Below are 27,014 nucleotides of genomic sequence, written 5' to 3'. Positions count from 1 at the left end.
TCATTTCATTAAAAAAACTCCGTTAAGTGGTCCCGTTTTTTAACGGAATGATCAAAATAATGGATAATAGACAATCTTAATGACCACTTCTATTGATTTTAAATCTTAGGGACCAAAATTATGTATTTTGCAAATCTCAGGGACCAAATTTATGTGTTACACCCTCAACTTAATGGAGTTTTTTAACAGAATGACCAAAATAATGGATGGTGGACAATTTCAGGGAGCACTTCTATTGATTTTAAATCTCAGGGACCAAAGTTATGTATTATGCAAATTTCAGGGAACATTTTGACTAAAAAGCCTTTTTATGGAGAAGAGTTAAAAAGATAGATGAAGGCACTTATGGTTGTGCTCCAATTAGGTTTTTTTTATAACACTTTGCCTATCTAAGATTTGCAGACTGGTTAGAGATGTGATTATAAAACAGAGGCTCAGACAAAAAGAGATGAAGATCTAAGAGGACTTCGAACGAGGCTCTAAGAACATACATGAAATATTTGGAGCTAACATAAAACTTGGACACAAAACCGAGCATAATCGCGTTTTAGGGTTCATACAACAAACCCCTTTTAGTGAAATAAGACTTTGATGTTGTTGTTAGGTTTCTCTTTTTTCAGGCACGGTTTGTGAAAAGAGCGCCTAACCCCTAAACTGGAATGCGATGGTGGCTGTATCTCAAGCAAGCACTGCGCTGTGTTTTAACTTCCACGCACAAGTGTGCGAATGAATTGAATTTAGATACCGACGTTGTGGCATCCAAGCGCATGGAAGTTCTTCTCCGAAGATTGAGTTGTGTAAACGATACAACGACATTAACCTTTTTATTAATGAAGCAGAGGAGATGGCTAACAAGTTAACATTGGAAAAAATGAGAACATCTAAGCTCATATATATAATACCATAAACGTTACAACACTTCACTCTTCTTTTCTGTTTGTAAGCCTCAAAAAGGGAAGTTACCTCTTATTTCCTCATTTCTCATTTCTATTTTCCTATCATTTTTGTTTCAATTTTCTTTATTTTCCTGTGTGAGATCTAGTTAACAATCTAGTGTATACTGGGAAGATGGCATGAATACCTCAACTTCCGATGTGAGGCAAGAGCTTGTCGTAGAGCAGCATCCACGCTCGCGCCCTCTCGAAACAGTGACTCGTATAACTGACAAACAAATTGCGACACCTCTTCCTCATCGTCATCCCAAAAACCTGTAGATGGGTCCCCGTTTTCACTATCTTCCCAGTCGCTCAGCGGACTGCTAGGCTCAGCCTCCTCATCTTCGATTTCATCTTCAGCGTCTTCCTCGCCAATCTCAAACTTCCCGTTTTCAAAAGCACTGAACTCTGCAGATCCGTGGAGCGCTGTCAGCTGTGTTTCCGGGGGCTGAGCTAAAGAACTTATAACAGCTTTAGCGCCAGAGTCTAAAAATGCTTTAATCAGTGGTGGCGTAGGTCCATATGTCCCTGTGCAAACAATGATTCTATCTCTCCAAGCTCCGACCTATAGTTATCAAAGACAAAAAGCATCAGTTTGATCACGAAAATCATGCGCCCATATGCATATTTAACTTAACAAACGTAAAGGTGATGGTGTACCATCCAGCGAACATCATCGGGTGTTAAATGGATAGAAGGGACAGTTCTACGAAACAAATATGCTCCAATTTCTTGGCCGTTGTCCATAACCTTAAAAAATTCCATCATCCAACAAATCAGAGTTAGTAGTTTGGCAAACAATCCAATAAGAAGCAAAAAATAAATGGTTTCAATGCTAAAGTAATATACTTGAGTTTGGCGTCCCATATAACGGTGAACGATGCCTCCAAGTTGGAAGTATGGTCTACATGCAACCAAATCAGAAATAGTTGAAATATTGGCAAACGATGAATCAGCCTTCCTGCGGCGGTTTCGCATCACTGATATCAAACTCAGTTTCACACTCTGAAGAAAATTATCTGCAAGCTCTCCGGGTTCAGCAACCACAAAAACATCATTCTGCCAACTACAAAAACAAACAGCTGGTAAATTAGGACTAAAGCTGAAATAACATTAACTTGCAATTATAAAAGATCAGTCCAGCAACACTGACCTTAATATCGAGCCAAGTGAGTCATTTTGAAGGGCTAAATGTACAATGCCCACTTGGGGCGAGTTCTGTAACTTCTCGTGCAATGACTGGACGGGTAAAGAAAGCTGTCTAGATCCTAAAGGAGACGCAGGTGGTGACACAGTTCCTTTTCCAGACTGCGCATCTAAGCTTAAAGGTGGGACCATATCGATTCGGCCAACCCTCTGTGGGCCAAAATCAGGACTGTAGAAAAGTGGACTTGATGGGATGCTTGGAGGAAATAAAGGTGATGCAAATGGCGTTGGGAATGTTGTTGCTGGTACTGTTTTCAAAAATCCTGATATGCCTTGCATTAGCGATAATCGTATTCCATTACGAGCACAAAATGACTCAAGTGCATGAGCATGGTTCTGAGTGCGACCAGAATTGGGGCTATGTGAAGCTTCAACAAGTAGTACATTACGCCTCCAACCTAGAGACGGGCCTTTTTCCCCTGTTACAGAAAAGTATCAACAAAAAACGAATAAAAACTAAAATTCACAGAGGCAAATTAAGAAAGATGTCAGCATCAATACCGTCACTTGATGCCTTTGACTTAGGGACATGTTGAGATCTTAAATTCTCGGACCACTTCTCATCATGTTGGAATGGCATAAGTAGTCTCTCACAGGCATCCTTAAGTACAAGAGAAGTTTTCTGAATATATTCCTCAACTGCATCTTCCAATTTCATCCAGACTGCAGGATCAGTCTCATCCAGTTCCATATCACAGCGTTCATCAACTGCAGGAGAAAAGATAGAAGTGTGCTGTTGAGAATAGTACTTCAAATAAAACACCACATCAGAGAAAAAATCAATGCATGGAAGCAAAAATAGTCGGTTAGAAAAATGTTAAGACTTTATCCAAATTGGTTTTGCATGCAGTGGGTTGAAATTCTTGACATTTCATGCTCATGTACATATTACTCACACTTAATGCATACCTGGATTAAACCGAAAATATTGTATTCCAGGGAGCATGGGTAGCAGTGTGCTCAAAGCTTCCTCAACCCGTTCCACAGAGCATGCACTTTCTATCAATACCTGACCAGTATCCAGATAACGCCAACCACCTTTTCGCACCTACACTAGCAGATTTTGAGTGAACCAATAAAGTGGAGCAACCACTCTGTAATATTACACATGTATTACAAAATATTACATAATTGACTCTTCAAAAACATAGGAGATGTTATGATTTTACCTTCGTTGGAACAGAACCACAGCCAATGGAAACTAAGCAGTCAATTTTTGTGTCTGGCCATAAAAGTTGTGCTTCTCTAATGGAAAAGATCGTTGGATTGTTTGCCACTATTGCACCATCTTGCCAACGATTCACATCTGTAGACATTGTAGGATAGAAACATTTACAAACAAATTAAAATGAAGAGGTAACATGCATGCTCAATTTAATCCCTAAAAGCCTACTGATGAGATTTCCAAAACAACATAAGAGAGTACCATCTGAGAAATCATCAAGATAATACGGAGCAGCAGATGATGCTCTTATAGCTTGCCATACTTGATGCTTACAGCTTCCTATAAAGGCACTGCGCTTATAGCCTTCAGCACATCCAGGAGGTGGTCCAGTTATTCCTGAACTCTCTGAAATTGCAGGAGGCACTTCTAGTGTTCCCGCAGGATACTAGAAATGAAGTACAAAACACCAAGTTAAAGTGTAAACAGTAAATTGATGACGTTTCAACAAAGGAACAAGTGGTCTCAAACCTGATAATTTCGGAATAGGAAAGGCTGAGCTGGCATCACACTCACCAAAGTTGATACAACAAAAACTTTGGGAATGTTTTTCACTGCAGACTCTATTAACAGATCCCCATCCTCATCGGCACACATTTCCTTCAACAATCTCTCAAACTGATCTGCACTATGCTGCAAGACAATATGTCACACCTATCCTTTAGAACTCAAAGCAACAGGGCAGCAAAATATAAATAAATAAGAGAACAGACAAAAGTGATTGCAGTAAAAATCAGAAACCTCCTGAATTAGATACAGGAAGGACAAAGAGGAGGAGAGAGGAAGAGAAAGGGGGGGGGGGAGAATCCTCCCTCTCAAAATATTCTTGCGTGAAGAACATAAATTTACATATCAATCTTGAAATCCAAAATAAGTAAGGGAAATTGAAAGATTATACAAACAAAACAAATATAAAGCATAGAGAACATACTTTAGATCCATGTACAACAACTCTAAAACTCTGGGACGAACTTTTATAGAGCTGATCCAACTTCTCTCTCCAAGTTGCAGCTTCATTATCCTTTGGAGCAGGTTCAGCAAAGACAAGTTTTCCTACAAATCATGATATCAGACATGTAAAGAAGGGAAAAAAAAACATGATTGATGAGCAAGCTTTGTGCACACTAATTCCTAATACAGCATACTCACCAAGATTTTTGTATATTTCTTCACATTTGTCTAATGACATTAGCTTAATGCCAAGTGCAACAGCAAGCATTCCACCCGTTGATGTGCCGCATATGAGGTCAAACAACTCATGTATCTGTTTTCCAGTTCCCTTCTCAATTGCTTTAAGAATTTGCACAGTTGCCAGACCTTTCATACCACCACCATCCATTGAAAGTATGCGCAGTCCTTGCTTTGGCACTGGTCTCCCCCTTATGGCACGTCGCAGCAGTCCATTCTCCCCTGCAAAAGGCATGGCATTGAACAAAGCTTATAAGGCTTGGAATCTAAAGAAACACCCGAAAACAAATTAAACTTAAGAGACAAACCGAGAATCGCCAAAGCACGAGCCGCAGCTTTATGCACACGGGGCTCAGGTGCAGCCGTCAAGCGCATTAGAAGTTCGCACAAGCTTTCAGAAGTAACCAAAATACGGCGATTCTCCAAACAGAAGGCCAAATTACCTACTGCCAACAAAGCTAGTCTTTGTACCTAATGCAAGGTCAACTTTACTTACATGACAATACTAACAAGAAGAGTAAGATAATCAGTGCCTTACGGAAAAAGTAAAGAACTTGCCTCAGGGGTTTTGTGGGCACACAATAATTTCAAAGATTTCAATACATCCTTGGTCAGCATCTTCTGAGCTACAGCATCAGATGCAAAAGCCAGCTTCACCACAACTTGCAACACAGAAATTACTTCCCCCTGGGGCATAGATTTCAACACTGTCTCAATGGGTTGCATAATGTCGGATTTCATCAACTGCATGGCAATTGAAACATCTGCAGCAAGAGATGAAAGAGCAGAACATGCTTGTTCAACCTGCCAGAAGTTGGAACTCTTAAACCATATGCAGCAGAAGAGTGATAAGCAGTGAAATCTTTGTCAGGACAGCTAACCAACATACCACATGACAGTTGTCACTGCTTATCATACTTATAAGCTGCCTCACTGCATTCTCATCTTTACCAACAACTGCGCGATTTCCTTGGTCTTGCATAATCTTTGCAAGTGCAGATGCTAGTAAAGGGTGATGACAAGAAGAAAACCGAAATATAAGAGAGAAAAAAGCGCTTAGCTTATGCCTAGACGCACCAAAATAGGAACTATTTTCCATCTGCAATTACCAACAAATATTTTTCAATGTAAAGTCTGAGATTATAAATTGTAACGAACAAAAACTTCTATAGAAATTGCATTAATCACTACCTCTATTTGCACATTCACTGATCTCAAGTTATCATCTGCCACAATCCTGATATTTGCAAGAGACAAGTGATGAAGTTTGTGGAGAGGCAGGATTTCAGGAAGAAATTCAAGAGGGTTTCCAAATAGCCTAAGAACTCGTAGCTCAGCCATAGCCCTGCCATAAATTTGGACGGAACCATTAGACCCTAGAGAAAATCATGCTTTACAAAACTTAGAAAAAAATATACAGACAATTAACTATGTCCAAATGCTGATGAAATGACCTGAAATCAAGCAAAGGCCGTACAAGCTTGTTGTGTTCCAATGAAAGTTCCACTAATCCAACACACTGTCTTAACTCTACTGTTACAAGTCCAACAGAAATAATAAATGAATATGAAACATTTGACCTCCAAAATATGAACTTCATGCTGATTAGGTTTACAAGGGGAATCCAAACTTACAAGGTACTGAAACCAGCATGTTGTAGTCTACCCTGAGGACTTTTAAGCTTTTCAGTTCACCAAGCTCAGAAGGCAAAAGTGACAACTTATTGTTATCAAGGTACAGCTTTTCGAGAAGAGGCAGTCGAGTTAGCTCTACTGGTAAAACCTGCGAGTAGTATGCAAGATATAGAGATATAAACTCAGAACTAATCTCAGCATTCCTTAATCTCACCCAATCATCAAAAAGAAAACCGCTTTCTTGAATTTTAACAAAGCACACACTAGGTGTATTAAAAGATACTTATAAAACAAATCGATCTTGGTATTGTTAGAGAAACTAGTACCATAAACTCCTGGTTTTGCTAAAAGATTAAGAAAACTACACCAAGAACAGTCGTTTCTTTCAAAGACTACACAGCAATCAATCAAAGTCTAATAGATCGATTACATATTTATACAGACAATCAGAAATACAATAAATGAACAAAAAGATTAAAGAAAGACTCACCGACAACCCACAACCACTCAGATTGACGATGGTGACGCACTGCCAATGCACACCGCAGGCCGCCTCGCCGTCGGCAACTGCAGGCATTGTCGAAGCGAAATTGGAGCGCAACAAACGAGTCAAGACTCCAGTGCCATCGCTTTGCTGGCTGGAGCCGGCCGTCTTGGTCATGGTCACGGCTCTCAAAGGCTCTCTGCGCCTCACCACTCTCATGTCCACACCCACATTAGCCTCCTCAGCTTCCTCGATCCTCAATTCAACCACCACCGTGTCCTGAGGCATCGGTAACGCCACCATTAGCTGCGACTTGAGCCTCAGAGCCACCTGCTCCTCATCATCTCCAGCCTGCCATTCCAAGTCGATCCGAAACCCTAATTCCTGATCCTGATTCACCACGGAAGACAAGGACGACGATGACGAAGACGACGCCGAAGACGTACGGTCGAAGGTCTCCGGCGGACCCTCGGTGCCGTAATTGAGCATGAGATGGAAGATCTCCGAGGGCCGCTTCCATCCCAGTCCCCAAGACATTGTGATCAGCCGCAACTAGGGTTCAAGTTCAGCGGCAAACTTGATCGGACGGGTGGGAGTTCAGCTGGAGTGGCATTTGGAAATTCACGGCGCGATTGCGATCACGCCGGCGAGAGAGGGAATTGTGGGCCTGACTGAAGTTGGAGGTTGGATTTGGGGGAGAAATGTGAGGGTTGAGGGTTGGGGTTTTATGAGGAAGTAGAATTGGGATTAATGGCGGGAGAGAAATGCAGGCGGTCTGTGTACGTCTTGAGCTTTGGAATTTTCGGAGAGAGACACAACAAACCTGAAAGCCGGAAACGAACCGAAGGAATATGTAATTTTCTTCTTCATTGTCAAACGACGTCGTACCTTGCCTTGTATCTTGTTTTGTTTTGTTTTTTTTTTTTTTTTATTTTTATATTTTAAATATTCGATGAGGTGAGAATTTTAAATATTCTTCTTCGTTGTAAGTATAGAACAATACTGTTCATAATCGTTCACATGTGTATGTATTAATCATAACTACGCCATCGACGCACGCAATTGATCCTGTCGCTCCTCGTTGCTTTCTTATTTGACTAGTATGCCTTGAGCTTTTCACACCTAAATGTTGTTTTCTTGAGGGAGAAAAAGCATGTCCACATAGTAAAATGGAAAAAGCACCACAGAAATTCAATACACTCACCTGCTCTTCAATTCATTTCCCATGGCTCTGCAATTTTTGCTCCTATGGCGACTGGAAATGCTATTTTCAAACATGAGAAACAAATTCACTTATACGAAAGTTCCGTCACGAAATTCGTTATATTCAATCAAGATTGTAAATTCATTCAAAGCAAAGATGAACCATTGTAAATCTACCAGCTACTTCTGACTACACTAGGACATTCTAATAACTAGATAAGAAATCTGCAATGTTGAATTCCGGCGCATCAGTTGGTGCCCGGCTGCAGTTGAGAAACAAATTTTGCTGGCGGAAATGAGTAGTTCTAGGGACTGCCAGCAACTATACTACGTGCAGTTACACATGCCTTGTAACTGCAATGGTAAATCATAGATCTAGCTTCTTTTCAGCGGAATTGACGATTTCCTTCAATTCTCTCTTCACTCCATCATCAGCAAATACAAAGTCGATTGAATTTCTTGCTAGTTGAAATAGTTCCCTCTTTCCAAGTCCTAAGAAGTCAAGAAAACAAACAAGCAGCGTTTATCAGCCATCAGTTTAATTCACGTTACACGATCCAATGAAATCAGACCTACCAAATGCAGCTGCAGCGAGGTTGTACTCGTTGGAAAGACTAGTAGAGAACACCCCAGAATCATCTGTGCAGATGACTAAAGGATGTTTTGCATTATACAGATCAGCTGCATCACCAAACAAAAGAGGTTTGTTTAGAAGGAAAATTTAACAATATTTTTAAAGTATTTCCGATTTCAGATAATTAAGCCACGATAAATAGAAGCAGAAAGCCTAACCAAAATGATGTACGTCAAGTGACGGAATTGTATTAGTCCTAATGTTGGACGTCAAACAAATCTCAACCTGAAACACAAACAATGATGATCATACAAAGAAGTTAGCTATTCTAACCTACTAAAGTTTCAAACTGTCAACAATTTTAAGGAAACAACCTAAAAGTTACAACAACGAACATAAAAAATTAGAAAACTAAAAGTTGTATCTACTTTTTCTGCTCGTGTGTTTATAAGCAAAGATGGAACTGACCAAAAACTCAGTACCCTATTGGGAAATAAGAACTTAGCATTGATGTTTAAATCCCAATTATGAATCGTCATAAGGATATTCTGATCGAACTGCCAGAAACACCAGACCGAATCATATTTTGGACGTCTCCTTGGCATCCATCCTATGGCAGTCAGAAAGACAAATATCTAGAATTCCTTGGTAAGGAAAGTTATATACAACATAGTGACTGATTGCACAATTATCTCACCGGAATACTTAAAGATTTCAAAGTCTTCCATTCCTCATCCTCGAAGCAACAGGCATGGCCAATCCTCTGTGGTTGAAAATCTAGCATCGCCCGTATCTCCTTTGGATTAGGCACCTACAAGCACTTAAAGAAATAAACAAGTAAGGGTGATCATAAGGGCAGACGCTGCAGGCATTAGAAGAACAAACGCACCTCTCCACAATGAAGGGTTACATAAAGACCCTGCTCTCTAGCAAATTTTAAGGCTGGAAAAAATGTAACCCTGCCACAGAAACAATATAATACGCATATAAATACATGTACCACGGTCGGGTTAAATGAAACAGTCTTCTGCAACAAACTCAGGATAGTGCTTTAAGTACCATTCTCCCACAATCGGGTTTCCAGAAAGGTCAATACCAACTACCCCTAAATCTCTCATTTCCAGAGCAAGCTTCACCTACAGTAAATGACAAAACTAGTCAAACTTAAAAAAAATGCATGTGCTCAAATATTTCTTCATAATACATTTCATCACATTACAGTTTCCATTGCAGCCTCTGTGGTTTCCCGGCGGTCAATGCTCAAAAGAATCCTAACATAAATCTTTTTTCTTGTACTTCCGCTACATGTATGGTTTATAAGTGAAGAATTCTTCTGACTGCCAACGTCAGAACTGTGAGGCCTAAAAGCGACATCAACTGCAGTGACTGCCTTTATACCCTCCAGTACTGCTCCCAAGTAAGAGCGCTTGCTCATTCCTATCGACGCATTATTCTACATAGAATGAAACACAACAATATCGTATCAATGAAATGTATGACATAAGTCATTTTAGTATGAATACTTCACGCAGTCGGCTAATCTTAGAAAACCACCTTCGGAGTTGTTCTTAGCTCCAGATACACAACATTCTCAGAAGCAAAATCTTCAATAACCTGTGGGGGAAAATGTAGTAACAAGTATCAACATGGAATTGTTGGAAGTAAAGACAAACCAAATTCGAAAGTTATCATACTTCTTTCGTAATTCTTGTGATAACTTTGTGGTCAGTTGTAAGAATGTGGATCAAGTCAAACAACCTGAACACTTCGGTTAAAGAACGGTCATCTGAGTGCAAGAACAGACATATTTCCAATGTTAGGATTCAAGAAAGAATTGAAATTACATTGTTCAAAAAACACATGTCCTAGTACAAATCAACTGAAAAAATTTCAAACTACTCTGACCGACGGGAATTATTCTAAACTACAGTAACAGAGATTCGAACTCAGGTGCAAGCGAGCGGGAATCCCTGCCCAACTGACCTAACCCTCATCTGCTAAAATCACTAAACATCATTAATTGACATGCAATGCGGACAATTCGGTTGAGGATTTGGAAATACAAGGCATGAAAAATGTAAAATTTAAGATGGGTAAGAATCGTAAGACTAAATTTTCCTTCTTGACCCTACATTTTCCCGGCAACCAAACAGAAAACAATCAAGAAAGAGAAAAAGGGCATACTTTTCCGAATAACGTGCTCCACATCTGAGAAAACTATGACACCCTTCTCACCCAAAACACTAGCAAGTTCTCTGCACACAAAACAAAACAAAACACCAGAGATTAGATTGTGTTTCCTGAAAACAAAGCGAGAGAGAGAGAGAGAGAGAGAGAGAGAGAGAGGGAAGATAAGTAACAGTAAAGTGGAGTCTCTGACGGATCCGTTGAGGTGGGCGTGAAGTTCCACCTTTGGCATTGACAGCCAGTCCTCCATTGTTAACTCTGTTTCTTTTTGTTCTTATCTTGCTTTAGCCTGCCTGGACCTCTACAGCTTCAAGCAGTAGAAATTCCCCATCTGAGCTGTGTCAATGACATGATAAGCAAGCCAACGTCAATGCTGATTGCTGACGGTAGAAAGAAGACAAAGCCCATAATGTTTTTTGTTTCGGTAACTTTTTAATAGTCCAGATTAATTCAGTTTTATATTTATTGTTTGGGTAATATTAAGAAAATCAAATTTTTTCAACTAAATTTATAATCAGTAATGTGATTATAGATTATTAGATTTTTAATTAAATGTTGATTAACGTGTTTGATTCTTATTTGGTTTGCAAAGTTGGTTTCAAAATTTGGGCTCCCTAACATTATTCTTATTGTTTTAGTGCATACAGTTGTCCACACACAAGACCTTTTTAATCTAGAGCTCGTTTAGAAGTACTTTTAAAATGGTTAAAAATGTTTTTGGTGAAATTATTTTTGGAACCAATCATTAGTTAAATTGCATGTGAATCTTGGAAAATCTTTTGAAGGATTTAATGGTGCTTTTTGCTAGAAATGCTTCAAATGCTTTTGGATCCCAAATAAATTTTTATTAAAAGCGCTTTCAGTTATTTTAAGTACACTTCTAAACGAGCACCTATAGGGTAGAAAAAAAGCCTAAGAACTTCATCGGGCCCAACTCAAGGGTAGTTTGGTAGCGCAGGCCCAATCACTAGTGGACTGGATCGAGCTTGGATAATGTTTCATGGACCCGGTCCATTACTCTGCAAAAACCCGACCCACAACCCGGCTTTTAGAAATCAAAATCTCAGTTAAACCTCACCTCAAAGGCTCAAATAGCAGCTTGTACCATCCAGCTTCAGCCTCCGGAGGAAGAAGATGGGGCCGATAAGCTTCTCCTCAATGTTGGCCAATGGCTGCCGGAGTTTCAGTGCGCCTGCGGCCCTTGTGCGCACGTTAGCACTCACCCACGTTGCTCTTAGTGAACACTCCAACAGCTACAGGCTTTTCTTGGAGTTCGAATAAACGAAAATCTGCACGTCAGTCCCTGAAACAAGATGTTTCGCAGCCAACTACCGTTTCTTCTGCAAATGGGTACCTTGAATTTTCCGACTTTGATGCTTTTTTGTTTGTTTTTGTTTTTGGGTTTCTGAGATTTTGGCTTAATTGTTGGTATTTATTTGTTGAAAGTGAGAGTTCGAATAAAGGTCGAAGTTGGAAGCAGTTTGTTTGGTAACCGAGAAAATGATCAGAGATAAAGAATGTGGAATGGAAATTTTGGATATTTATTGTTTTAGAATACCAAAATCTTTCTTTGTAATGGAAATGGAAGCTCTGAGATTTTGGCTTAATTGTTAATATCTATTTGTTGAAAGTGAGGATTGGATTAAACTGGTCGAATTCGGAAGCAGTTTGTTTGGTTACTGAGAAAATGAGCAAAACAAAAGAATCTGGAAATGAAAATTTGAATCTCTATCGTTTTAAAGTTTTACAATTTTGATCGTTGTGATGGATAATGTGTCAATATAATTGTCGCCAACAACAAAATGTTACATATAGTTTCTGCCATTTTGTGTTCTATGGTTTGCCAACTTTGATATCATATCTTCTTTCAGCTACCCTGAATATACTCGGTTGCTTCCATGTCCCTCAGACAATGGATCATCAAGAATCGAGCACTTGGTTGTTTCAGAAGGGGGCCCTGTACTAGAATATACCTGCAAAGTTCTGGATCTTCCTCTTCAGTGAGTGCTGCTCCTTTTGTCTTTAAATTGTTTTTTTGTTGATGTATGGCATATGATTTCCGTCATTATCAAGTTCGAGTTGATAAATAGAAAAAAAATTTCATTCTTTGAAGGTTTGTTGCAGATCTCATCCATTTTGGAGCTGTATATTATGCCCTTGTCTGTCCACGGCCCCCTCCAACTGCAACCCCAGAGCAGATGAGGGTATTTAAAGAAGTTACAGCACCATCAGTACTAAAAGATAGAGCTTCCATGGAAGGAAAAACTGTAAGAGAAGCACAGAAGACTTTCCGCATAACACATCCAGACCAATTTGTTGAAACTGGAACCTTCATGTACACCCAAAGCGTTTTCCTAGGTCAAACACAATGTTTTACGCATCCTTCTTATAATTTTTACTAGTGTTATTCTTGTTCACATCAAATTTTGATCAGGTGCTATGAAATTGACTGGAAATCAAGAATTGTAGCTGTGACTGATGAATTCGTGGTTTTGGACAAACCTGCTGGTACAACAGTACGTATCATTACAGACACATTTCGATATCTTTCATCTGGCACTATCAAATGTTTTTTTTGAGTAGTTAATTAGTTGTTTACACCAACTATGATTCGATAACAATTTTTGTCCAGATAGGAGGAACTACAGACAACATCGAAGAAAGTTGTGCAACCTTTGCCACTCGTGCCTTGGGACTAACAATGCCCCTGATGACTACACATCAGATTGATAATTGTACAGAAGGATGGTATGTTCTATTATACTAGTTTGTTGTCTTTCTTGTTGTTGAGACTCGAGACAGAGAGGGTAATGCTACTCACTTACTTGCAGTGTTGTCTTAGCTAGAACCAAGGAGTATTGCTCAGTTTTTCACGGAAAAATCAGAGTAAGTTTTGCAATTTCATGCTTTGGCATACATAATTTTGATAGCCATAATTACTGGGAGGGGGAGGGCGGAGTGTGATAACTCAGAAGCTTAGGGGTTCCTTATTACTTCCTTCCAACACGGAGTTTGTTTTCTTTAGGTCATTAAGTTTATTTATCTTTTCTTTCACCCAGGAGAAAATGGTGAAGAAGCATTATCTTGCTCTTGCCGCTGCCCCTGTGCCAATTGGAACAATTACTCACTACATGCGTCCAATTAACATGGCTCCAAGACACATTTCAGAAGGTAATAGTCTATGTCAAGCACTGCATAGAAACTAGTTTGGTGTTTGAGGAGTTGCATTTTGAATGTATCAAGTGCCTTGAGGGATTTACATCCTCACCACATCGTTTTGCCAATATCTTTCCTTTCTGTTTTCCTATTTGGAGCTGAAATGACACCTCCAGCGTGTGCTGCTTGTTTGTAGAACTAAAAACCATTATTTCTCACGACAGGTATTTGGTGGGATGATTCAAACAGACAGGACATAACCGTTGTTTGAAGCAATTTCAGGATTATGTCTTGTTCTTTCGGTTTTTATAAATGTTTTTAAAAGCCAATTTAAAGTTTTAATGAATTGAAGCCCACCCATAGAAAGCTTTCTTTAACTTGATGTAACATCTTCACAACCACAGTTGAAGAAACAAACTTTGTGAATAGAAATACACTCTGTGAAATTTTTACACTTAGTAGTAAACTCCTTCTGTACGAAGCTAAACAATTATTGGCAACGCAGATTTCATGGAACGGTGGAGTTTGTATCAACTTGAGGTCATGGAATGCAAGGAGGTTCCCTGGCCAAGTTCTGTTGTTGAACAGAAATATTGTGTTGAAGACTGTGGGTGGCCTTCAAAAGAATATGCATATGAGTGTAAAATCAACCTTCTGACTGGGCGGACTCATCAGGTTAGGAGCAAAAATCTACACTAATACATGAATTCAATTAGTTTCATTTCTTTTCGGACTCTGATTTGGAGCGAGATGGTGATCATTTTCTCAATTTGTTGTTTTTCTGAGATCTCTGAGATATGGTTTTATTAATATTGGCTTTAAATTGGTCTCAATTTGTTGTTTTTCATGGACCCGGTCCATTACTCTGTAAAACCCCGACCCACAACCCGGCTTTTAGAAATCAAAATCTCAGTTAAACCTCACCTCAAAAATCAACTCAAATAGCAACTTGTACTATCCAGCTTCAGCCTCTGGAGGAAGAAGATGGGACCGGTGAGCTTCTCCTCAATGTTGGCCAATGGCTGCCAGAGTTTCAGTGCGCCGGCGGCCCTTGTGCGCACGTTAGCACTCACCCACGTTGCTCTCAGTGAACACTCCAACAGCTACAGGCACGTTAAGGTGGCATGGTTTTCTCGGAGTTCGAATAAACGAAAATCTGCACGACAGTCCCTGAAACAAGATGTTTCGCAGCCAACTGCCGTTTCTTCTGCAAATGGGTACTTAAATTTTCCGACTTTGATGCTTTTTTGTATGTTTTTGTTTTTGGGTTTTTGAGATTTTGGCTTAATTGTTGGTATTTATTTGTTGAAAGTGAGAGTTCAAATAAAGGTCGAACTTGGAAGCAGTTTGTTTGGTAACCGAGAAAATGATTAGAGATTAAGAATGTGGAATGGAAATTTTGAATCTTTATCGTTTTAGAATACCGAATTCTTTCTTTGTAATGGAAATGGAAGCTCTGAGATTTTGGCTTTTAATTGTTAGTATCTATTTGTTGGAAGTGAGGCGTGGATTAAACTGGTCGAATTCAGAAGCACTTTGTTTGGTTACTGAGAAAATGAGCAGAGCAAAAGAATCTGGAAATGAAAATTTGAATCTCTATCGTTTTAGAGTTTTATAATTTTTATCATTGTGATGGATAATGTGTTGATATAATTGTCGCCAACAACAAAATGTTTCATAGAGTTTCTGCCATTTTGTGTTCTATGGTTTGCCGACTTTGATATCTTATCTTCTGTCAGCTACCCTGAATATACTCGGTTGCTTCCATGTCCCTCAGACAATGGATCACCAAGAATCGAGCACTTGGTTGTTTCAGAAGGAGGGCCTGCACTAGAATATATCTGCAAAGTTCTGGATCTTCCTCTTCAGTGAGCGCTGCTCCTTTTGTCTTCTAATTGTTTTTTTTTTTTTTTTTTGGTTGATTTATGGCATATGATTTCCATCATTATCAAGTCCGAGTTGATAAATAGAAAAAAAATAATTTCATTCTTTGAAGGTTTGTTGCAGATCTCATCCATTTTGGAGCTGTATATTATGCCCTTGTCTGTCCACGGCCTCCTCCAACTGCAACCCCAGAGCAGATGAGGGTATTTAAAGGAGTTACAGCACCATCAGTACTAAAACATAGAGCTTCCATGGAAGGAAAAACTGTAAGAGAAGCACAGAAGACTTTCCGCATAACACATCCAGACCAATTTCAGTTTTCGAAAAAGTGAAAACAAGAACTGAAAGCTGAAAACAAAATAGTTATCAAATGCTCTTATATATCTTGGATTGTTGCGATGCAGCATAGCAGCAGTAATGTGTACTATAAATAAGTCTTTTATTTCTCAAAGAAAAGTACACTTGATTAACGCAGAAAGCGATCAACTACATTGGAGAAAAATTCGAAATATGCATATCGCCATGACCTGCTCAAAGCTAAAGGGCCACAAACTCCCCAAAACCCTACAATGAAACCAAGAGTCGCTGAAATTTGAAGCCATGGAATTCCATTCCCAGAGTCGTGTACATCTTCCTGGTCCTTAGTCGTATCACTATCACCTGGACTCTTCTTCGGGCACTTATTTGGAAGCGGGAAACCACAAAGTCCCGGGTTACCCTCAAAGGCAGTAGCATTGAAGCCTTGGAGCTGAGTGCCTAACGGTATTTGGCCGTGGAGGTTATTGTAGGCAACACTAAACTTAGACAAGAAATTAAGACTTGTTAGTGATGCTGGGATTTCACCCGAAAGATTGTTTCTTGAGAGGTCTAACAACTCCAAGCTTCGGAGGTTCGAGATTTGGTGTGGAATGTTGCCAGAGAATTTGTTAAAACTAACATCCAGTTTTTGGAGACGTTGCAATTGCCCAATATCGCGGGGTATATTGCCACTTAGACTGTTGTTGCTGAGGCTGATTGTTGGCGGCATGTTGGAGAAATTCTTGTACTGTAACACAATTCCATTATGGCTTATGTCGTAGATGGGCAACTCTAAATAGTCGTCACCTGTTTGAGTTGCAGCCTTTTCTGATCTGAGCGCTTGTAGTCTACAAAGCTCCTTTGGAAATTCACCTGAAATAAAGTTATCATCCAAGTTTATATAGGAAAGACTTGGAAGAGTCCCCAACCAACCAGGTATTGGTCCCGTGAGTCTGTTAAAAGACATAATCAACCGTTTCATTTTCTTGAGCTTCGACAGCCATACAGGTACTTTTCCTGTCAACTGGCACCCTGACAAACTGATAATGCGGAGATTTTGGAACCCTGATGAATCAACCATGAGATCACCATCTGGCATTTCTTCACCTTGAAAATTATCTGATAAAAGGAGTACCCTTAAACTTTTGGAATCCTTCAATATCTTCATTGCCCCTGTGACATTGGTCAATCTGTTAGAAGAAAGGGAAAGGAATGCCAAGGATTTTAAAGAAAGAACTTCATGCTGTAATTGTCCCTCCAGATGATTGGTGCTCAGTCGGAGTGCAATCAAGGACTTGCATGAGTAAACACTTATTGGCAAGGGACCGGTGAAGTTATTATTCACCAGGTCGAGTTTAATAAGTTGAGTAAGTTTGGAGAAATTAAGCACGGAGAGATCTCCTTCCAATTGGTTGAATCCTAGATTCAGTTCCGTAAGGCTTGAGCAATTCATCAAAGACGAAGGCAGAAAACTCTCTAGATTGTTGATATGGAGGATTATGAGCTTCAATCTGGAGAGCTTCCCAATATGAAGAGGAAGTGTGCCACTCAGCTGATTAGAGTAGAGATCCAAGATTGCGAGGTTGGTAAGATTGGCAATGTTCTCACCAATGGCCCCGGAAAGCTTATTGGAAGGCAACGAAATTTCTTCAAGTGCTCGAGCCTTGTGAATATCACTTGGAAGTGTCCCCGAAAGATTATTGAAGCCTGCACGAAAGAGCTCCAATTTTGAACAGTTACCAAGTCCAAGGGGAATTATGCCACTGAAATCATTGTGGGAAAAATCCAAGCTTCTAAGAAAAGGAGAATAAGAACAGTTGAAAGATGGTATTTGGCCCTCAAGGAGATTGTTGCTGACATTTAAGTTGCTCAAATTCCATGCACGCTGGAGGAACGATGATGGAGTGGTTCCGTTGAATTGATTGCTGGACAAATCCACTGTTCGGATATAACTTGGCGATGGTGGTGGCGATGGGGGTAGTTCTCCAGAGAGAAGGTTGTAGCTCAAATCAAGGATCTGAAGACGACCCAAGGACAGAAAGAATCCAGCTTCCAGGTGACCAGAAAGTATATTATGGGACAGATTGAGGTGGGTGAGATGCGTGAGATTTCCAAGAGATGGAGAAATGACTCCTTTGAGGCGTTTGGAGGGCAACAACAGATGGGTGACCCTACCAGCCATATCACAACTGATGCCCTCCCATCGACAACAATCGCTGGAAGACCAGTTTAAACTAGAAGAAGCGATATCAAATGAAGAAAAAAGAGACTGTTGGTCCATTTTGCTGCAAGCAGCATGGGTTGCAGAAATATCGCTTGTGATAAACAAGACGAAAAGTGGGAGGACATATGATTTAGGTAGATGATTAGGCTGCACCGCCATGGTTCTTGTTGAAAGTGGCATACAAGTATATTAGATTGCTCAAAAGGTGTATACTGTATACTGCTTTTATAGACAAAAAGATGTAGAAACAGCATCGGAAGAAATTGCTATGCGTGCTGGAAGGTGCATATTTGTAGAAATTGCTGACATATCAAATCGTTGTATGGGCGCGGTCGTTTCTGCAAGTTGTTAGCTATACCACATCGGTGGGGGCAAAGAAAATGATGGGTTTAAATATGATTGCCCTACTTCAATTATTAGCAAGGTGTTTTTGTGATAAAATTTCACACATAATTGATTGGACTACGATAAGTACCAAGTTAGAAGCAGTTTCGGTCTCGTTAGAGTGGGGCATTTGGGCCTGTTGATCTAACAAATTCCAACATGATATTGGACCACACAGTTATGGGCCTATGCAAGCCCAAAGCTTATCAGCAGTAAGTGTGGGTTTGGAAACAAGCACTTCCTGAAAAGAGACTTTGGTCACCAGGAAGTGTGGGTCCAGCCTTTGCGTTTTTCCAAAGCATTCAAACACGTAGATCTAAAAATTCCACGATATTAGTCTTGGTCTATGGTAACGTGGAAGAAGCTTTGGTCACCAAGAAGTGTGGGTCTGGCCTTTGAGTTCTCAAACACGTAGATCTAAAAATTCCACGATATTAGTCTTGGTCTATGGTAACGTGGAAGAAGCTTTGGTCACCAAGAAGTGTGGGTCTGGCCATTGAGTGCTTAAGAAGCATTTCATAAAAAACAGAAAGTGTCGGTCTCGTTAGAGTGGGCCCTTGGGCGTGTCTGGTTATAAAAAATTCAAATATGGTATCAAACCACATGGTTATGGGCCCGTGCAAGCCTCACCATGAAATGTGTGTTTGGAAACAAACACTTCTTTTAAAGAGGCTTTGGTCATCAGGAAATTCTCCATCTGAGTTGTATCAATGACACGATAAGCAAGCCAAGTCAATGCTGATTGCTGACGGTAGAAGGAAGACAAAGGCCATAATGTTTTTATTGTTTCAATAACTTTTCAATAGTCTGGACTAATTCAGTTTTATATTTATTGTTTGGAAACAAGCACTTCCTGAAAAGAGACTTTGGTCACCAGGAAGTGTGGGTCCAGCCTTTGAGTTTTTAAGAAGCACTTCCTGAAAAGAAGTCTCACTCCATTGAACCTCTAAGTGGGGCCCAGGAGACCTATAGATCTAAAAATTCCACGATTTTAGTCTTGGTCTGTGGTAACGTTTTTCCAAGCATTCAGACACGTAGATCTAAAAATTCCACGATATTAGTCTTGGTCTATGGTAACGTGGAAGAAGCTTTGGTCACCAAGAAGTGTGGGTCTGGCCTTTGAGTGCTTAAGAAGCATTTCATAAAAAACAGAAAGTGTCGGTCTCGTTAGAGTGGGCCCTTGGGCGTGTCTGGTTATAAAAAATTCAAATATGGTATCAAACCACATGGTTATGGGCCCGTGCAAGCCTCACCATGAAATGTGTGTTTGGAAACAAACACTTCTTTTAAAGAGGCTTTGGTCATCAGGAAATTCTCCATCTGAGCTGTATCAATGACACGATAAGCAAGCCAAGTCAATGCTGATTGCTGACGGTAGAAGGAAGACAAAGGCCATAATGTTTTTATTGTTTCAATAACTTTTCAATAGTCTGGACTAATTCAGTTTTATATTTATTGTTTGGAAACAAGCACTTCCTGAAAAGAGACTTTGGTCACCAGGAAGTGTGGGTCCAGCCTTTGAGTTTTTAAGAAGCACTTCCTGAAAAGAAGTCTCACTCCATTGAACCTCTAGTGGGGCCCAGGAGACCTATAGATCTAAAAATTCCACGATTTTAGTCTTGGTCTGTGGTAACGTTTTTCCAAGCATTCAGACACGTAGATCTAAAAATTCCACGATATTAGTCTTGGTCTATGGTAACGTGGAAGAAGCTTTGGTCACCAAGAAGTGTGGGTCTGGCCTTTGAGTTCTTAAGAAGCATTTCATAAAAAGCAGAAAGTGTCGGTCTCGTTAGAGTGGGCCCTTGGGTGCGTCTGGTTATAAAAAATTCAAATATGGTATCAAACCACATGGTTATGGGCCCGTGCAAGCATCACCATGAAGTGTGTGTTTGGAAACAAGCACTTCTTTAAAAGAGGCTTTGGTCATCAGGAAATTCTCCATCTGAGCTGTATCAATGACACGATAAGCAAGCCAAGTCAATGTTGATTGCTGACGGTAGAAGGAAGACAAAGGCCATAATGTTTTTTTTGTTTCAATAACTTTTCAATAGTCTGGACTAATTCAGTTTTATATTTATTGTTTGGGTAATATTAGGGACATCAAATTTTTTCAACCAAATTTACTATTCAAATAATGTGGTTGTAAATTATTGGATTATTAATTAAGTGTCGATTAACGTGTTTGGTTCTTATTGGTGACACATCATTTGGGCTCCCTATCATTATTCTTATTGTTTTAGTGCATACAGTTGATTGTACACAAGAACTTCTCAATCTACCGCTTGTTTGGAAATACTTTTAAAATGGCTAAAAACGTTTTTGGTGAAAATATGTTTGGAACCAATCATTAGTTAAACTGCAAGTGAAATTTGGAAAAGCACTTGAAGGACTTGATGGTGTTTTTTGCTGAAAACGCTTCAAATACTTTTGGACCCCAAAGATATTTTCACTAAAAGCATTTTCAATTATTTTAAATACACTTCTAAACGAGCTCTCAGATGATAGAAAAAAAGCCTAAGAACTTCATCGGGCCCAACTCAAGGGTAGTTGGGTAACAGAGGCCCAATCCCTACTGGACTCGATCAAGCTTGGATAATGCATTTGGACGCGGTCCATTACTCTGTACAAACCCGACCCACAACCCGGCTTTAAGAAATCAAAATCTCAGTTAAACCTCACCCCAAAAATCAACTCAAATAGCAGCTTGTACTGTCCAGCTTCAGCCTCCGGAGGAAGAAGATGGGGCCGGTGAGCTTCTCCTCAATATTGGCCAACGGCTGCCGGAGTTTCAGTGCGCCTGCGGCCCTTGTGCGCACGTTAGCACTCACCCACGTTGCTCTCAGTGAACACTCCAACAGCTACAGGCACGTTAAGGTGGCATGGTTTTCTCGGAGTTCGAATAAACGAAAATCTGCACGTCAGTCCCTGAAACAAGATGTTTCGCAGCCAACTACCGTTTCTTCTGCAAATGGGTACCTTAAATTTTCCGACTTTGATGCTTTTTTGTTTGTTTTTGTTTTTGGGTTTCTGAGATTTTGGCTTAATTGTTGGTATTTATTTGTTGAAAGTGAGAGTTCGAATGAAGGTCGAACTTGGAAGCAGTTTATTTGGTAACCGAGAAAATGATCAGAGATTAAGAATGTGGAATGGAAATTTTGAATCTTTATCGTTTTAGAATACCAAATTCTTTCTTTGTAATCGAAATGGAAGCTCTGAGATTTTGGCTTTTAATTGTTAGTATCTATTTGTTGAAAGTGAGGCTTGGATTAAACTGGTCGAATTCGGAAGCACTTTGTTTGGTTACTGAGAAAATGAGCAGAGCAAAAGAATCTGGAAATGAAAATTTGAATCTCTATCGTTTTAGAGTTTTATAATTTTGATCATTGTGATGGATAATGTGTTGATATAATTGTCGCCAACAACAAAATGTTACATAGAGTTTCTGCCATTTTGTGTTCTATGGTTTGCCGACTTTGATATCTTATCTTCTTTCAGCTACCCTGAATATACTCGGTTGCTTCCATGTCCCTCAGACAATGGATCACCAAGAATCGAGCACTTGGTTGTTTCAGAAGGAGGGCCTGCACTAGAATATATCTGCAAAGTTCTGGATCTTCCTCTTCAGTGAGTGCTGCTCCTTTTGTCTTCTAATTGTTTTATTTTTTATTTTTTTGTTGATTTATGGCATATGATTTCCATCATTATCAAGTTCGAGTTGATAAATAGAAAAAAAAAAAATTTCATTCTTTGAAGGTTTGTTGCAGATCTCATCCATTTTGGAGCTGTATATTATGCCCTTGTCTGTCCACGGCCTCCTCCAACTGCAACCCCAGAGCAGATGAGGGTATTTAAAGAAGTTACAGCACCATCAGTACTAAAACATAGAGCTTCCATAAAAGGAAAAACTGTAAGAGAAGCACAGAAGACTTTCCGCATAACACATCCAGACCAATTTCAGTTTTCGAAAAAGTGAAAACAAGAACTGAAAGCTGAAAACAAAATAGTTATGAAACGCTGTTATATATCTTGGATTGTTGTGATGCAGCATAGCAGCAGTAATGTGTACTATAAATAAGTCTTTTATTTCTCAAAAAAAAGTACACTTGATTAACGCATAAAGCGATCTACAACATTGGAGAAAAACTCGAAATATGCATCTCGCCATGACCTGCTCAAAGCTAAAGGGCCACAAACTCCCCAAAACCCTACAATGAAACCAAGAGATACTGAAATTTGAAGCCATGGAATTCCATCCCCAGAGTCGTGCACATCTTCCCGGTCCTTAGTCGTATCACTATCACCTGGACTCTCCTTCGGGCACTTATTTGGAAGCGGGGAACCGCAAAGTCCCGGGTTACCCTCAAAGGCAGTAGCATTGAAGCCTTGGAGCTGAGTGCCTAACGGTATTTGGCCTTGGAGGTTATTGTAGGCAACACTAAATGAAGACAAGAAATTAAGATTTGATAGTGATGCTGGGATTTCACCAAAAAGACGGTTTCCTGAGAGGTCTAACATCTCCAAGTTTCGGAGTTTCGAGATTTCGTGTGGAATGTTGCCAGAGAATTTGTTAAAACTCATATCCAGTTTTTGGAGAAGTAGCAATTTCCCAATATCGCGGGGTATATTGCCACATAGACTGTTGTTTCTGAGGCTGATTCTTGCCTCCATGTTGGAGAAATTCTTGTACTGTAAAATAGTTGCCCCAGTAAAGCTGTAGTAGACAGGCAACTCTAAATCGTTGTGACCTGTTTGAGTTGCAGCCTTTTCCGACCTGAGAGCTTGTAGTCTGCAAAGCTCCTTCGGAAATTCACCTGAAATGAAGTTATTATCCAAGTATATATGGGAAAGACTTGGAAGAGTCCCCAACCAACCAGGTATTGATCCCGTGAGTCCGTTAGAAGACAGGTCCAGAACTACCAATTTCTCGAGCTTCGACAGCCATACAGGTACTTTTCCTGTCAGTTGGCACCCTGACATACTGAGCATGCTGAGATTTTGCAACCCAGATGAATCAACCATGAGATCACCGTCTGGCATTTCTTCACCTAGAAAATTATTTGTCAAAATGAGTACCCTTAAACTTTTGCAATCCTTCAATATCTTCATTGCCCCTGTGACATTGGTCAATCTGTTGTAAGCAAGCGCAAGGAATGACAAGGATTTCAAAGAAAGAATTTCATGTTGTAACTGTCCCTCTAGATCATTTGCACTCAGTCGGAGTGCTATCAAGGACTTGCATGAGTAAACGTTTATTGGCAAGGGACCCGTGAAGTGATTACGCATTAGGTCAAGTTTAATAAGATGAGTAAGTTTGGAGAAATTAAGCACAGAGAGATCTCCTTCCAACTGGTTGAATCCTAGATTCAGTTCTGTAAGGCTTGAGCAATTCATCAAAGACGGAGACAGAAAACCCTCTAGATTGTTGAAATGGAGGATTAGGAGCTTCAATCTGGAGAGCTTCCCAATATGAAGAGGAAGTGTGCCACTCAGCTGATTAGAGTAGAGATCCAAGATTGCGAGGTTGGTAAGATTGGCAATGTTCTCACCAATGGCCCCGGAAAGCTTATTGGAAGGCAACGAAATTTCTTCAAGTGCTCGAGCCTTGTGAATATCACTTGGAAGTGTCCCCGAAAGATTATTGAAGCCTGCACGAAAGAGCTCCAATTTTGAACAGTTACCAAGTCCACGGGGAATTATGCCACTGAAATCATTGTGGGAGAAATCCAAGCTTCTAACACAAGGAGAATAAGAACAGTTGAAAGATGGTATTTGGCCCTCGAGGAGATTGTTGCTGACATTTAAATGTCTCAAATTCCATGCATGCTGGAGGAACGATGATGGAGTGGTTCCGTTGAATTGATTGCTGGACAAATCGACTATTCGGATACAACTTGGTGGTGGAGATAGCGGTAGTTCTCCAGAGAGAAGGTTGTAGCTCAAATCAAGGGTCTGAAGGCGACCCAAGGACAGAAAGAATCCAGCTTCCAGTTGACCAGAAAGTATATTATGGGAGAGATTGAGGTGGGTGAGATGCGTGAGATTTCCAAGAGATGGAGAAATGACTCCTTTGAGGCGTTTGGAGGGCAACAACAGATGGGTGACTCTACCAGCCATATCACAAGTGATGCCCTCCCATCGACAGCAATCGTTGGAAGACCAGTTTAAACTAGAAGAAGCGATATCAAATGAAGAAAAAAGAGACTGTTGGTCCATTTTGCTGCAAGCAGCATGGGTTGTAGAAATACCGCTTGTGGTAAACAAGATGAAAAGTGGGAGGACATATGATTTAGTTAGATGATTAGGCTGCACCGCCATGGTTCTTGTTGAAAGTGGCATACAAGTATATTAGATTGCTCAAAGGTGTATACTGCTTTTATAGACAAAAAGATGTAGAAACAACATCGGAACACAGAATTATGCGCTGCTGGAAGGTGCATATCATATGACATCGTCGTATATGAACGGCCGTTTAAAGGGATGCGGAGCAGGTGCATATTTGTAGAAATTGCAAACATATCACATCGTCGTATATGCACGGCCGTTTATGCAGGAAAGGGATCCTCTCCGGATCCCTTCTTCCATATCTACCAAATCAAGAGATCCGTGCTATTAGAATTTAATCCAACGGCTACAAACAAGGCCCACTTTAAAAGTTATAATAACTTCAGTCGTTGAATCAATTTTCAACGGCACGGATCCTTGATTTGGTGGATTAGGAGGAAGGGATCCGGAGAGAATCCCTTTCCATTTCTGGAAGTTGTTATCTATCCCACATCGGTGGGGCAAAGAAAATAATGGGTTTAAACATGATTAACCTACTCTAAATAATATTGCTGTTTTTTGTGATAAAACCACACTTGACGAATTTGGTAAGTGGTAATTACCAAGTTGGAGACTCTATTGGTCTTGTTAGAGTGGGGTCCTCGGGCTCGTCGATCTAAAAATTCCAACATAGTATCAGACCACACGGTTATGGGCATGTGCTGGCCAAAGGCTTGTCATCGAGAAGTGTCCTAAAAAGAGGCTTTCGTCACCAAGAAGTGTGGGTTCAACATCTGAGTTATTAAGAAGCACTTCCTAAAAAAAATTGAAAAAGAAATCCGGACTCCATTGGACAAATCCGGTCTATGGTAACGTTTTTTCAAGCGAATGGGATTGAGGGGGAGGTTTGATATTTTGGTTTGGAATGTTAGAATTTGGTGACACTAAGATTCAAATCTTGAAAAAGTTTCAGGTGGCCAATCTCAATATGTACGTATATTGCGGCTTAGACTGTTTTTTTTTCAAGGGACAAGGATTGTCTGTCCTTTCATTTTCCGTATCCTCATGTTTTATGCGATCACGGTTAAACTATGTCAACATTTTATATTGTTTTTTTATATAAAGATAATAAGATAAAGATGAATAGTAATATAAAATGTTGACGTGACTTAACCGTGACCACACAAACAGAAAGGCACAGGAGGACACGAAAAGTGGGAGGGCAGACAACCCTTGTCCTTTTTTCAGAGTTAAATTTCCTGTGGCATGTTGGACATAAACTTTTACTGTAAAGTAAAGTAGTTAAATTGCCTGTGGAATGTTTGAGTTGCAGCCTTTTGCGATACTAGCCCTCGTGGTATGGAGAGTATGGAGAATAAATTGGTTACAGATTCATTATTTTTGAAATTCGAACTTAACACATCTTATTTATAAGTTAAAGAATATCAATAGATCGTTATACTAAATGACTCTAATTTTAGATATTTTGCTAGCCAGGCATATGTTGTTAGATAATGTTTATAATTCATTGGAATGTGGACCGTGCATATTTAAGTAAAAATCGTATCATTAATAGGCGATATTTTTCAATGTGTTTGAAACACAGAGTAGTACATCACGTATCACTAACTATGCAAATGGTGAGATACTTATATTAAAAAATTAACAATTTAAAAAAAATAAAATTTCCTTTCATTTATATAATAACACATGATATGCTACTTCATGATATGCTACTTGTATTCTAAGCATAATAAAAAATTTTGCTATCAATAGCGTTTTTCATAATAATTTGGCAGCACAATTATATATACAGCAGCAACTTTTTGTATTGTACATAAGTGTGTGTGCGCGCGCATTCCCATTTGCGAAAGAAAACATTAATCCGCTTCAACTCCTGAGTCATATATTTGTCCAACTTTTCAGTGTCGTGGTATGTTATTATTGGAGTAAATATATTTTTATTTAAATATTTTAAACATATTTATATTTTGGTTTATTCTGAACACCAAATATAAAACGTAAATTGTTACTAACCTTATAAATTATTATTAACCTATGATTTGACAAGGAGCACTCTCCTCCGCAAAAAGCAACGTGGGAAAGCTTCTCACCTTAAAGTTGTGATTCCTTCTCCCAACGGAGATAAATATCACCTTCAAGATGGGATTTCTT

The 27,014-nt window shown here is 39.7% G+C and overlaps 6 protein-coding genes across 8 annotated transcripts; 2 read left to right on the top strand and 4 right to left on the bottom strand.

Annotated features, from left to right (window-relative positions):
* Window positions 1–805: 805 nt before the first annotated feature.
* Window positions 806–7,518, bottom strand: LOC103948153 (phospholipase A I). Of its 2 annotated transcripts, XM_009359151.3 has the most exons (18): window positions 6,676–7,518; window positions 6,186–6,333; window positions 6,006–6,084; window positions 5,743–5,896; window positions 5,441–5,650; window positions 5,110–5,355; window positions 4,860–5,022; window positions 4,513–4,773; window positions 4,295–4,416; window positions 3,835–3,996; window positions 3,568–3,751; window positions 3,311–3,447; window positions 3,051–3,189; window positions 2,643–2,849; window positions 2,089–2,560; window positions 1,785–2,001; window positions 1,596–1,685; window positions 806–1,500 (listed from the first exon to the last, which is right to left on the bottom strand). In XM_009359151.3, exons 1-18 carry the CDS (start codon window positions 7,204–7,206, stop codon window positions 1,051–1,053), a joined length of 3,972 nt encoding a protein of 1,323 aa, XP_009357426.2. In that variant the 5' UTR covers window positions 7,207–7,518; the 3' UTR covers window positions 806–1,050. The 2 variants fall into 2 exon arrangements, with proteins under 2 accessions (XP_009357426.2, XP_048447091.1); XM_048591134.1 differs by lacking the exon at window positions 6,676–7,518 and having other exon boundaries at window positions 6,006–6,081; window positions 6,186–6,207.
* Window positions 7,519–7,965: 447 nt separating this feature from the next.
* On the bottom strand, window positions 7,966–10,966 carry LOC103948152 (N6-mAMP deaminase). Its single transcript, XM_009359150.3, has 11 exons — window positions 10,807–10,966; window positions 10,631–10,701; window positions 10,141–10,232; window positions 10,001–10,060; window positions 9,666–9,899; window positions 9,506–9,582; window positions 9,336–9,405; window positions 9,144–9,257; window positions 8,665–8,731; window positions 8,449–8,553; window positions 7,966–8,364 (listed from the first exon to the last, which is right to left on the bottom strand). Exons 1-11 carry the CDS (start codon window positions 10,881–10,883, stop codon window positions 8,240–8,242), a joined length of 1,092 nt encoding a protein of 363 aa, XP_009357425.2. The 5' UTR covers window positions 10,884–10,966; the 3' UTR covers window positions 7,966–8,239.
* A 761-nt stretch (window positions 10,967–11,727) lies between these two features.
* On the top strand, window positions 11,728–15,644 carry LOC103948294 (RNA pseudouridine synthase 6, chloroplastic). Its single transcript, XM_048591130.1, is given in 12 exon segments — window positions 11,728–11,892; window positions 11,894–11,983; window positions 12,505–12,633; window positions 12,747–12,961; window positions 12,964–12,991; window positions 13,068–13,149; window positions 13,266–13,381; window positions 13,465–13,519; window positions 13,693–13,804; window positions 14,295–14,464; window positions 14,752–15,006; window positions 15,529–15,644. Coding segments are annotated over 11 exon segments (1,251 nt in total). The 5' UTR covers window positions 11,728–11,767; the 3' UTR covers window positions 14,881–15,006; window positions 15,529–15,644.
* Window positions 15,645–16,093: 449 nt separating this feature from the next.
* On the bottom strand, window positions 16,094–18,503 carry LOC103948293 (receptor-like protein 3). The gene has a single exon (XM_048591128.1). It carries the CDS (start codon window positions 18,372–18,374, stop codon window positions 16,140–16,142), a length of 2,235 nt encoding a protein of 744 aa, XP_048447085.1. The 5' UTR covers window positions 18,375–18,503; the 3' UTR covers window positions 16,094–16,139.
* Window positions 18,504–21,286: 2,783 nt separating this feature from the next.
* LOC103948151 (RNA pseudouridine synthase 6, chloroplastic-like) lies at window positions 21,287–22,689 on the top strand. 2 transcript variants are annotated; one of them, XM_048591131.1, is made up of 3 exons: window positions 21,287–21,550; window positions 22,074–22,202; window positions 22,332–22,689. In XM_048591131.1, exons 1-3 carry the CDS (start codon window positions 21,318–21,320, stop codon window positions 22,549–22,551), a joined length of 582 nt encoding a protein of 193 aa, XP_048447088.1. In that variant the 5' UTR covers window positions 21,287–21,317; the 3' UTR covers window positions 22,552–22,689. The 2 variants fall into 2 exon arrangements, with proteins under 2 accessions (XP_048447088.1, XP_048447089.1); XM_048591132.1 differs by having other exon boundaries at window positions 21,288–21,550; window positions 22,343–22,689.
* On the bottom strand, window positions 22,640–25,009 carry LOC103948292 (receptor-like protein 3). The gene has a single exon (XM_009359300.3). It carries the CDS (start codon window positions 24,912–24,914, stop codon window positions 22,686–22,688), a length of 2,229 nt encoding a protein of 742 aa, XP_009357575.2. The 5' UTR covers window positions 24,915–25,009; the 3' UTR covers window positions 22,640–22,685.
* Between the last annotated feature and the right edge of the window lie 2,005 nt (window positions 25,010–27,014).

The sequence above is a fragment of a genome, unplaced genomic scaffold (assembly GCF_019419815.1).
Source record: "Pyrus x bretschneideri cultivar Hongxiangsu unplaced genomic scaffold, Pyrus_bretschneideri_v1 Contig33, whole genome shotgun sequence".
Classification (NCBI taxonomy): domain Eukaryota; kingdom Viridiplantae; phylum Streptophyta; class Magnoliopsida; order Rosales; family Rosaceae; genus Pyrus; species Pyrus x bretschneideri.
Note: the sequence above shows the minus strand (reverse complement) of the source record. Positions and strands in the feature narration are given on the sequence as shown.